At 43.2% G+C, this 12684-nt stretch overlaps 1 protein-coding gene across 1 annotated transcript in view; it reads left to right on the top strand.

The window, feature by feature from the left end:
* The window catches only part of LOC115134593 (capZ-interacting protein-like), an 18093-nt gene extending 5810 nt beyond the window's left edge, over nucleotides 1-12283 (top strand). Inside the window, 7 exon segments of the mRNA XM_029668745.2 lie at nucleotides 2780-2866; nucleotides 5377-5457; nucleotides 6893-6961; nucleotides 7671-7743; nucleotides 7746-7909; nucleotides 8853-9464; nucleotides 11204-12283. Coding sequence (XP_029524605.2) covers nucleotides 2780-2866; nucleotides 5377-5457; nucleotides 6893-6961; nucleotides 7671-7743; nucleotides 7746-7909; nucleotides 8853-9464; nucleotides 11204-11221 — 1104 coding nt within the window. The 3' untranslated portion in view covers nucleotides 11222-12283.
* Nucleotides 12284-12684: the final 401 nt, after the last annotated feature.

The raw sequence follows: 12684 nt of genomic DNA, 5'->3' as shown, positions 1-12684 counted from the left end.
GACTTCTAGTCCGACTCAGGAGGCGTGCACACCACCCACTGCTTCCGAGTATATTACTCGCTAATGTTCAGTCTCTGGAAGTAGACAAGCTCAGGGCAAGAATCTTCTTCCAGAGAGACATCAGGGATTGTAACGTACTCTGTTTCATGGAAACATGGCTCTCTCCGGATATATTGTCTTTGTCTTTACAGCCAGCTGGGTTCTCAGTACAATGCGCAAACAGGAATAAAGAACTCTCCGGGAAAAAGAAAGGCAGGGTGTATGTTTTATGATTAATTACTCATGGTGTGATTGTGATAACATACAGAAACTCAAGTCTTTTTGTTCACTCAACCTAGAATACATCAAAATCAAATGCCGACAGTATTACCTCCCAAGAGAATACTCTTTGCTTATAGTAACAGCTGTGTATATTCCCCCTCAAACCGACACCACAACAGCCCTCAAAGAACTTCACTGGACTTTATGCAAAATGGAAACCACATATCCTGAGACCACATTTATTGTAGCTGGGGATTTTAACAAAGCAAATTTGAGAAAAACGCTACCGAAGTTCTACCAACACATTGACTGTAGCACTCAATCTGAGAAAACATGGGACCACTGCTAATCAACTTTTTTAAATGCCTACAAGGCCCTCCCTGCCCTTCTGCTAATCTGATCACGACTCCAATTTGCTCCTTCCTATTGGCAGAAACTCAAACAGGAAGTATCCGTGCTAAGGAATATTCAACGCTGGTCTGACCAATCAGAATCCACGCTTAAAGATTATTTTGATCACGTGGAATATGTTTCCGTTAGCCTCTGAGAATAACATTGATGAATACACACTCTTAAAACCTACCCTAACCAGAAACCGTGTATAGATGGCAGCATTTGTGCAAAACTGAAAGTGCGAACCACCACATTTAACCATGGCAAGGTGACTGGGAATATGGCCGTGTAGTTATTCCCTCCGTAAGACAATCAAACAGGCAAACGTCACATACATCTCGTGTCTGAGCGGTTCAATTGCGACTCCACTGTCTATACTAACGTTGCAGACACCAACGTCTTGCTTCCGGACAAGCTAGCCGCATCCTCAGAGCATGGGCAGACTAGCTGGCTGGAGTGTTTACGGACATATTCAATCTATCCCTATCCCAGTCTACTGTCCCCACTTGTTTCAAGATGTCCACCATTGTTCCTGTACCCAATAAAGCAAAGGTAACTGAACTAAATGACTATTGCCCCGTAGCACTCACTTCAATCATCATGAAGTGCTTTGAGAGACTAGTCAAGGATCACCTCCACCTAGTCACCTCCACCTTACCTGCCACCCTAGACCCACTTCAATTTGCATACCTCCCCAATAGGTCCGAAGACGATGCAATCGCCATCACACTGCCCTAACCCATCTGGACAAGAGGAATACCTATGTAAGAATGCTGTTCATTGACTACAGCTCAGCATTCAACACCATAGTACCCTCAAAGCTCATCATTAAGCTCTGGGCCCTGGGTCTGAACCCTGCCCTGAAACCTCCACTTCGCTGATCCGCAACACAGTGGCCCCACAAAGGCGGATGCTCAGTCCCTCCTGTACTCCCTAGTTCACACATGACTGGATGGCCACGCACGCCTCCAACTCAATTTTGCAGACGACACAACAGTAATAGGACTGATTACCAACAAGAATGAGACAGCCTACAGGGAGGAGGTGAGAGCCCTGGGAGTGTGGTACCAGGAAAGTAACCTTTCACTCAATGTCGACAAAACAAAGGAGCTGATCGTGGACTTTGGGAAACAGCAGTGGGAGCACCCCCCTATCCACATCGACGGGACTGCAGTGGACAAGATGGAAAACTTCAAGTTCCTCAGCGTGCACATCGCTGACAAACTGAAATGGTCCACCCACAAAGACAGCGTGGTGAAAAAGGCGCAACAGAAATAATTAACCTAAAAGCCTCACAAACATTTACAGATGCACAATTGAGAGCTTTGTGTCGGGCTGCATCACCGCCTGGTACGGCAACTGCTCCTCCCACAACCGTACGGCTCTCCAGAGGATAGTGAGGTCTGCCCAACTTATCACCGTGGGCAAACTACCTGCCCTCCAGGACACCTACACCACCCAATGTCACAGGAAGGCCAAAAAGATCATCAAGGACAACAACCACCCGAGCCACTGCCTGTTCACCCCGCTATCATCCAGAAGGCGAGGTCAGTACAGGTGCATCAGAGCTGGGACATAGAGACTGAAAAACAGCTTTATCTCAAGGCCATCAGACTGTTAAATAGCCATCACCAGGCGGCTTCCACCCGGTTCCGTAACCCTGCACCTTAGAGGCTGCTGCCCCGTTTACATATACTTGAAATCACTGGCCATTTTAATAATGGAACACTATTCACTTTAAAATTGTTTACATATTTTTGCTTTACTCATCTCATATGTATATACTGTACTCTATTCTACTGTATTTTATTCTATACCACTCCGACATTGCTCATCCTAATACTAATATAAATCCATTATTTTACTTTTAGGTCTGTGTGTAGTTGTGAATGGTTAGATATTACTGCACTGTTGAAACACAAGCATTTCGCTACATGCACAATAGCATCTGCTAAATGTGTATGTGACCAATAACATTTGATTTGAACATTTATTGAATAGGGTACCATTTGGGAAGCATTCCCAGCTTCCCCCAAATCAATGACCTCACCTCATCTCTTTGTGTGTCAGCAGCCATTTACTTTGTGTGTGTGGACTAAGCCATATTGTACTTCCTGTGTTTCAGGAGGACGCCCCGCCTAAGAAGTCAGTGGCGGAGCTGGCTGGAAAGTTCAAAGCTCATGCCCCTCCCTTCCCCACGGGAACTGACGGGGTGAGGTCATTATAACTTCCTTTTCTCTATCTCTCTTTTTTCTCTCTTTTCTCTTCTATTCTTTCACACTCAGATAGATAGATAGATAGATAGATAGATAGATAGTACTGAAGCAGCTACACGTGTTAAAACGCCGATAAGTGAAACAGGAAGTTACACACAGGAAGTGGTTCTATGAATATCTGTGTGTAACGACTTTCGTTGGTAGAAGGAGAGGAGGACCAAAGTGCAGCGTGGTACGTATCCATAATACTTTTAATCCAGAATGAATACACGAACAAAAACAACAAAACGATAAACGAACAGTTCTGACAGGTGCAACAAACACTAACCAGAAAATAATCACCCACAACTAACAGTGGGAAAACAGGCTACCTAAGTATGGCTCTCAATCAGAGACAACGATAGACAGCTGCCTCTGATTGAGAACCATACCAGGCCAAACACATAGAAAAAGAAAACCTAGACCTACAACATAGAATACCCACCCACATCACACCCTGACCAAACTAAAAATAGAAACCTACAAAGCAGTCTACGGTCAGGGCGTGACACTGTGCTTCCGGGTGAACACAGTGTCAGCCCTGCTTTAAAACACACAACCACATTCATTGATGTATTGATGGTCACTGTAATGTGTCAATAGAATAATTTTAGCTCCTCATTGATGTTTTTTACGTGTTTATTTCTGACCAAATAGATCTTAAACACACACTCAGTCGTAAACATTAATTCATGAAATGTATAGTACCAGTCAAAAGTTTGGACACACTTATTCATTCAAGGTTTTTTTTTAATTTTTCCTATTTTCTACATTCCGAAAAATGTCAAGTCTTTTAAAGTTTCTTCAAGTGCAGTCACAAAAACCATCAAGTGCTATGATGATACTCTCATGAGGACCGCCGTTGGAAAGGAAGACCCTGAGTTACCTCTGCTACAGAGGATACGTTCATTAGTGTTAACAGCCCAAATAAATGCTTCACAGAGTTCAAGTAACAGACACATCTCAACATCAACTGTTTAGAGGAGACTGCGTGAATCAGGACTTCCTGGTCGAATTGCTGCAAAGAAACTAAAATACACCAATAATAATAAAATACTTTCTTGGACCAAGAAACACAAGCAAAGGACATTAGACCGGTGGAAATCTGCCGAAAAATTTGAGATTTTGGGTTCCAACCGCCGTGTCTTTGTGAGACACAGAGTATGTGAACAGATGATCTCTGCATGTGTGGTTCCCACTGTGAAGCATGGAGGAAGAGGTGTGATGGTGTGGGGTGCTTTGCTGGTGACACTGTCAGTGATTTATTTAAAATTCAAGGCACACTTAACCAGCATGGCTACTGATTCAGAGGGGTTGGGTTAAATGCAGAAGACACATTTCCGTTGAGTACATTCAGTTCCCTTTACCACGGCATGCTGCAGTGATACGCCATCCTATCTGGTTTGCGCTTAGTGGGACTATCATTTGTTTTTCAACAGGACAATGACCCAACACACCTCCAGGCTGTGTAAGGGCTATTTGACCAAGAAGGAGAGTGATGGAGTTCTGTATCAGATGACCTGGCCTCCACAATCACCCAACCTCAACCCAATTGAGATGGTTTGGGATGATTTGGACCGCAGGGTGAAGGAAAAGCAGCCAACAAGTGCTCAGCATATGTGGGAACTCCTTCAAGACTGTTGGAAAGCATTCCTCATGAAGCTGGTTAAGAGAATATCTAGAGTGTGCAAAGCTGTCATCAATGCAAAGGATGGCTACTTTGAGGAATCTCAAATATAAAATATATTTTGATTTGTTTAACACTTTTTTGGTTACTACATGATTCTATATGTTATTTCATAGTTTTGATGTCTTCACTATTATTCTACAATGTAGAAAATAGTACAAATAAAGAAAAACCCTTGAATGAGTAGGTGTTCTAAAACTTTTGACTGGTACTGTACTTCAACTTATCATTTATGTGTAATGCTGTTTCTTGTCGACATATTTTGTTCTGACGTGCTGCACAGTTCTTGTACTTTGGTGTGTTCGTTGATGTCCTGATGCCAATTGTGTGTATGTGGAGTGTGTTTGTTTTTCAGTGTTAATGTATGGGTTGTGGTTGCTGTGTTGTCAGTCGGTGTACTGCATTTGTGCTGTGTGCCTCTGAGTCATGTCAGTGACAGTACACTATGATCGTTTTTTTGTCTATCTCTAAAATGAACGTTTGTGTTGTTGGTCAGTGGCATGTGTGAGTGTTGTAGTATCAGATTTGTATGTCTGCATGTCTGTAGCGCCCTGTGTTCTAGTTGTGTTGTTCTGTTGTCTTCTGTTATGTTGACGTTCCAGTGTTGTGTGTATGTTATGTTGTTAGTAGGCCCATTGTGTTCATGGCACAGTGTTGGTTTAGTAGCCTCTGGTCTTGTGTCTCTTGATCTGTGTGTGTGTTAGTGTTATGTGATTACTATGTGTAATAGTATTATGGCTGTTGGTATAGTAACACCCTTGGTGTTGGCTTCTCTTCCAGAGTAATAAGCCTGTTAGGAGACGCCCCCCTCGAACCCTACAGCTCCCCAAGACCACAGCACAGGGACAGGTGGACGAGGAGGTGAGAGGAGTGTGTGAGTGTTTGAGGGGACTGTTTGACAATTGTGTGTTGTACAGTTCTATGTACAGCCATGTCCCGTTTGATGTCTGTGTGTACATGTGTGTATGAGGTAGAGGACGACCGATTATGATTTTTCAATACCGATACCGATTATTGGAGGACCAAAAAGGCCGATACCGATTAATCGGCCAATTTAAAAACGTTTTTTTGTAATAATGACAATTACGACAATACTGAATTAACACTTATTTTAACTTAATATAAAACATCAATAAAATCAATTTAGCCTCAAATAAATAATGAAACATGTTCAATTTGGTTTAAATAATGCAAAAACAAAGTGTTGGAGAAGAAAGTAATATGTGCCATGTAAAAATATGTGCCATGTAAAAAAGATAATGTTTAAGTTCCTTGCTCAGAACATGAGAACATATGAAAGTTGGTGGTTCCTTTTAACATGAGACTTCAATATCCCAAGGTAAGAGGTTTTAGGTTGTAGTTAATATAGTATTTATAAGACTATTTCTCTCTCTACCATTTGTATTTCATATACCTTTGACTATTGGATGTTCTTATAGGCACTATAGTATTGCCAGTGTAACAGTATAGCTTCCGTCCCCCTCCTTGCCCCTACCTGGGCTCGAACCAGGAACACATAGACAACAGCCACACTCGAAGCATCGTTACCCATCGCTCCACAAAGCAGCGGCCCTTGCAGCGCAAGGGGAATAACTACTCCAAATCTAAAAGCGAGTGACGTTTGAAACAGTATTAGCGCACACCCAGCTAACTAGCTAGCCATTTCACATTGGTTACACCAGCCATTAGGCTGATAGGCTTGAAGTCATAAACAGCGCTCTGCTTGCGAAGAGCTGCTGGCAAAACGCACGAAAGTGCTGTTTGAATGAATGATTACGGGCCTGCTGCTGCTCAGTCAGACTGCTCTATCAAATCATAGACTTAATTATAACATAATAACACACAGAAATACGAGCCTTTGGTCATTAATATGATCGAATCCGGAAACTATCATTTCGAAAACAAAACGTTTATTATTTCAGTGAAATACGGAACCGTTTGTTATTTTATCTAACGGGTGGCATCCCTAAGTCTAAATATTCTTTTTACATTGCGCAACCTTCAATGTATGTCATAATTACGTAGAATTCTGGCAAATTAGTTCGCAATGAGCCAGGCAGCCCAAACTGTTGCATATACCCTGACTTCCGATTAATCGGTCGACCTCTAGTGTGAGGGGCTGTGTGTTGTACAGTTCTATGTACATCATCTGTATCTAGAGTTGACCCTAAACCTGGTATCTAATACCAAACCTGGTATCTAATAGGCGGAGATAAAGTTCATATGTAGGACAAAACAGAGAAGCATGCAGTGATGCAGTGCTTGTGTGTGTGTGTGTTTCTCACCTGTGTTTCAGAAACCCATCTCCCCGTCTCTGCATCCTGCCAAAACCAAAAGGAACTCTGCTCTTATTGAGAAACTGCAGGTGAGCATGGTGTGTGCGTGTGTGTGTGAGTACTTGTCTGCATCTGTGTGCGTGTTGATTTTGGAGAGAGATATACTCTTGTTGTACCATACAGTTATGTGAAGAGCATTCAAGGCCCCTGTTGTATGTCAGTGAGCTGTGCAGGTGCATGCAGAGAGAGAAGGTAGGTCAGATGGAGAGGATCAGTTACAGTCTCACAGGTTGATAATAAGAGAGAGCAGCCATTTCCTGACGGACAGCCCACACAAAATGCCTGCTATGTTCTCTGAATCTTAGGTACGTCTTAGTATGTAATAACATTGCAATAACTATCTCTCTCCCTGTCTTTCTCTCTCTCTTTCTTCTTTGCTCTCTCTCTCCCTCTCTCCCCACCCTCTCTCTCTCTCCCCACCCTCTCTCTCTCTCTCCCCACCCTCTCTCTCTCTCCCCACCCTCTCTCTCTCCCCCCCCACCCTCCCTCTCTCTCTCTCTCTCTCTCTCTCTCCCCCCACCCTCTCTCTCTCTCCCTCTCTCCCCCCCCCTCTCTCTCTACCTCTCTCCCCACCCTCTCTCTCTCTCCCTCTCTCCCCACCTTCTCCCTCTCTCTCTCTCTCTCTCTCCCCACCCCTCTCTCTCTCTCCACCCTCTCTCTCTCTCTCTCCCCACCCTCTCTCTCTCTCTCTCTCTCTCTCTCACTCTCTCTCTCTCCCCACCCTCTCTCTCTCTCCAGGCTAACCTGGCTTTATCCCCCTGTTCCCTCCTGCCCTCTCCTAAGAGCCCTGGGCTGAGACTGTTGCCCCCCCCTTCACCTCCACCTGCTCCCCCATCCCTCCTGTTACTACGGTAACCCCCACCTCCCCAGTCAGCAGGGCACCCCTCCCTCGGTCGCTGAGCAAGGAAGAGACACCTGCCACCTTTGAGGTCCCAGCCACACCCACCGACGGATCCCTACTGCCCAGTATCAACAAGGTCTGCTAAGTGTGTGTGTGTTTTTGGTTTTACTATCCTTGTGGGGATCAGAAGTCCTCACAAGGATAGTAAAAGAAGGAAAATTCAGACAAGTGGTAACATTTTAGGGCGGCAGGTAGCCTAGTGGTTAGAGCCAGTAACCGAAAGGTTGCTGGTTCGAATACCTGAGCAGACAAGGCAAAAAAATCAGGTTGATGTACCGTTGAGCAAGGCACTTAACCCTAATTTGCTCCGTACTACCATGGCTGACCCTGTAAAAGATCACGCTTCACTGTACCCATCTTGTGTATGTGACAATAAAACACACACACATACAGCACCAATCAAAAGTTTGGACAATCCTCTGATCAGTCTGTTACTTGAACTCTGTGAAGCATTTATTTGGGCTGCAATCTAATGTGCAGTTAAAACCTAATGAATTTATCCTCTGCAGAAGAGGTAACTCTGGGTCTACTATGTAGAAAATAGTAAAAATGAAGAAAAATCCTTGAATGAGTAGGTGTATCCATACTTTTGACCGGTACTGTGTGTGTGTGTATATATATATATATATATATATATACACGTAACCTAATTGCAACCCTAAACATAACCCTTAACACTAAAATAGCATTCTTCCTTGAGGGGACTGGCAAAACAATTAATTTAAAAAAGTGTTAAGGGTTATGTTTAGGGTTACAATTAGGGTTTGGGGTTAGGTTTAGAGGTTAGGTTAGGGTTAGGGAAATTAGGATTTGGATTGGAATACATTTTTTGGTCCCTTCAAGGTTAGTAAAACAAATGTGTGTGTGTGTAAGTGTACACATGTGTGTTTGTGTGTGTGTGTGTGTGTGTGACAGGGTGTGTGTGTTATACCTTTAAGCCTGTGTGTTTGTCTGCATGTGTATTATGTCATATCCTGTGTCATACCTGTTCTTAATGGTATGTGTCCCTGCCTCTCCAGGGAAGAGCCCGCCTCTCCATCCGGCGACGCCCACCTTCGAGACGCCACAGGAAGTCCAGCGGAGAGGAAGGAGACGGGGTGACGGGTGAAGAGATGCCCCTAACTACACCCGACGACCCTGAGGCCAAAGTTGGGGAGGAAGAGAAGGGAGAGGGGGAGGAGGTGTTTGAGAAGGAAGTGGAAGAGAAGGATGGCGAAAGAGCAGACACCACTATGTCTACCAAAGCAAAGATAGAGACAGGCTCCTCTACCCCTGCTAACTCAAAGCAACAGATTGCCACAACAGACAGATCAACCACAGTCACTGACCCACTGGAAAAGACAAAGTCCGAAAAAACGCTGGAGCCCCAGAGAGAGGAGAGACAGACAGGAGAGGAGAGACAGGAGGACAGACAGATAGCAGAGGAGAGACAGACAGGAGAGGAGGCAACAGGGTCTAGAGGAGAAGAGGTGAAAGATTGTGTTCAGGGGTGTGGAGGAGAAGAAAAGGAGAAGGGGAGGGAGACTTGTTCAGTGGAGGAGTCATCTACAGAGAGAGAGAAAGAAGAGGGGGAAGAGCTGGCCTGCAAAGAAAAGGAGGGAGAGAGAGATACAGACTGCAACGGAGAGAAGGTGAGGAAGGTGTTCTTTCACGTTCAGGGGCTCTATTCAATCCGATTGAATAGAGCCCCAAGATATTGATGGTAGATATTTCACGAACCAAGATCACTGAACTAATTACAGTGGAAGTCGGAAGTTTACATACACTTAGGTTGGAGTCATTAAAACTAGTTTTTTCAACCACTCCACAAATTTCTTGTTAACAAACTATAGTTTTGGCAAGTCGGTTAGGACATCTAATTTGTGCATGACACAAGTAATTTTTCCAACAATTGTTTATAGACAGATTATTTCACTTATAATTCACTGCATCACAATTCTAGTGGGTCAGAAGTTTACTTACACTGTGACTTTAAACAGCTTGGAAAATTCCAGAAATTATGTCATGGCTTTAGAAGCTTCAGATAATAAGCCTAATTGACATCATTTGAGTCAGTTGGAGGTGTACCTGTGGATGTATTTCAAGACCTACGTTCAAACTCAGTGCTTCTTTACTTGACATCATACAAATATCAAAAGAAATCAGCCAAGACCTCAGAAATTGAACGATGAACGTACTTTGGTGTGCGAAAAGTGAAAATCAATCCCATAACAACAGCAAAGGACCTTGTGAAGATGCTGTAGGAAACAGGTACAAAAGTATCTATATCCACAGTAAAACGAGTCCTATATCGACATAACCTGAAAGGACACTCAGCAAGGAAGAAGCCACTGCTCCAAAACCGCCATAAAAAAAGCCAGACTATGGTTTGCAACTGCACATGGGGACAAAGATCGTACTTTTGGAGAAATGTCCTCTGGTCTGATGAAACAACTATAGAACTGTTTGGCCTTAATCACCATCGTTATGTTTGTTGGAAAAAGTGGTAGGCTTGCAAGCTGAAGAACACCATCCCAACCGTGAAGCACGGGGGTGGTATCATCATGTTGTGGGGGTGCTTTGCTGCAGGAGGGACTGGTGCACTTCACAAAATAGATAGCATCATGAGGTAGGAAAATTCTGTGGATATATTGAAGCAACATCTCAAGACATCAGTCAGGAAGTTAAGGAAGTTGCTTGGTCGCAAATGGGTCTTCCAAAGGGACAATGACCCCAAGCATACTTCCAAAGTTGTGGCAAAATGACAACAAAGTCAAGGTATTGGAGTGGCCATCACAAAGCCCTGACCTCAATCCTATAGAAAATTTGTTGGCAGAACTGAAAAAGCGTGTGTGAGCAAGGAGACCTACAAACCTGACTCAGTTACACCAGCTCTGTCTGGAGGAATGGGCCAAAATTTGACCCAAGTTAAACAATTTAAAGGCCATGCTACCAAATACTAATTGAGTGTTTGTAAACTTCTGACCCACTGGGAATGTGATGAAATAAATAAAAACTGAAATAAATAATTCTCCCGACTATTATTCTGACATTTCACATTCTTAAAATAAAGTTCTGATCCTAACTGACCTAAGACAGGGAATTAGTGTTTAAAACTGAGTTTGAATATATTTGGCTAAGGTGTATGTAAACTTCCCACTTCAATTGTATCTATGGACATCTATGGACGTTTCCTAAAAACTCTGAAACAACTCTATTCAACATCAAGTCACCTCATGTTATCCTTTACCATCCCCATGCACAGAATATAATCTGTTTGCTGATAACACAACAACTGTTATTATCTTTAAGAAATTACTTGTATTATACCGGCCTTAAGCTGACCTCTAACAGTCATGTGTGTGTGTGTTGCTATCTTTCCACCTCTCAGGAGAACACCAAGCTCTGATGGTCCGTAACCGCACCATGCCCCTGCCTTACAGAGTGGGAGACCCCCATAGTGTGTACTAACTCCCCTCATCCCATAGCACATAGTGTAGTGGAAAAGGCGAGACTAGTATGGACTGCAGACTAATGCCACTGGATGGACTCCCTTTAGTCCTCTGCATCTGGAAGGTCATACACTCTGGTTCCATCCCAAATGGCACACTATGCCCAATATAGTGCAGTACGTTTGACCAGGTTCAATAGGCCTCTGGTCTAAAGTAGTGCACTATATAGGGAATAGGGTGTCATTTGGGACATACCTATGCACATTTTTGGACATGTTTCTTGTAAATTCTTATTTGGTGTCAGCCTGTGACTTTGTTATCTTTAGGCAGATTAATGCAAGGGATTTGCCTGTACAGCTTTTAAAAAAATCCTTATTTGGATAGCTTTGCTTCCGCACAGAATGTTTTGGTGCTCCACTTGATTCTGTGTCGTTAGTAAAGGTTAACACAGGTAACAGGGATCCCAGGACTGTCCCGGAACCACTTCACATTTCCCCAAAACATTTTATGACAAGACCTGGTCAATTATAACGTTTTCCACAAAATACACAACATGCAGATCAGCAAAAACAACCGATTTCTAGAAAACGTTAGGCTATTTGATTTAAACTGGTGTTGAGAACAACGCTGCGGAGGCGGGCGGCAGCTGTGTAGGGCTAGGGCAAAAAACGTGCACCCAGGGGGGGCCCCACCGAGTTTGGGAATCCCTGGTCTAGATAAATCAATTAGATAAATCAATTAATGTTCGATTTTTGTTTGTTGTTTTCACTTGATCTCTTGTTTTGATATTTTGTTACAATTAGGCTGGGGAAATGTTAGCTAAGTTGAAGTGAGTGCTAATGATCATCTTTAGTCTAGTTTGCTCACATATTAACTGATCGGAACATTTCGCTAGCATTTTATACAAGTGAATTTTGCTCTTCAGCCTGTCCTACTCTGATAATCAATCATGTCCTACTCCTGACCAAAAGCCTGTGACCTTGTCTGATAATCAATTAATGTGATTTTGTTTCACTGAATCTCTGTCTGTATATTTGGTTAATTGATCTCTGGCTGGACAAGTGGAAGTGGTAGATCATCTATTAGTTTGCTCATCTATCCCTGATTAGAAACATTTAGCATGCCATAATGTAGCCTAAATCAAGATGATTATTTATCTATGGACTCACGTACTGTAGTAGCCTCATATAGAGCCTAGGCAATTTTCCTATTGTCCCAATCCCACCGAAATCAAAAATCCTGACTCCTGCCTTGCATGAACATTCCTAACTTTATTCTGTAATCCCGTAGTCTAATAATGTAGTCTGCTATTGCTGCCGATGTGAGAGCTTCAGTAGAGAATGTGTGATCAGCAAATGGTAGAGGCCGATGAGGGTAGATATGGAAATATTTTTTCAACAGTTGGTCTCCGTTTAAGATA

This window comes from Oncorhynchus nerka, linkage group LG9a (assembly GCF_034236695.1).
Source record: "Oncorhynchus nerka isolate Pitt River linkage group LG9a, Oner_Uvic_2.0, whole genome shotgun sequence".
Lineage (NCBI taxonomy): Eukaryota > Metazoa > Chordata > Actinopteri > Salmoniformes > Salmonidae > Oncorhynchus > Oncorhynchus nerka.
This window is presented reverse-complemented; position numbering and strand designations above follow the sequence as displayed.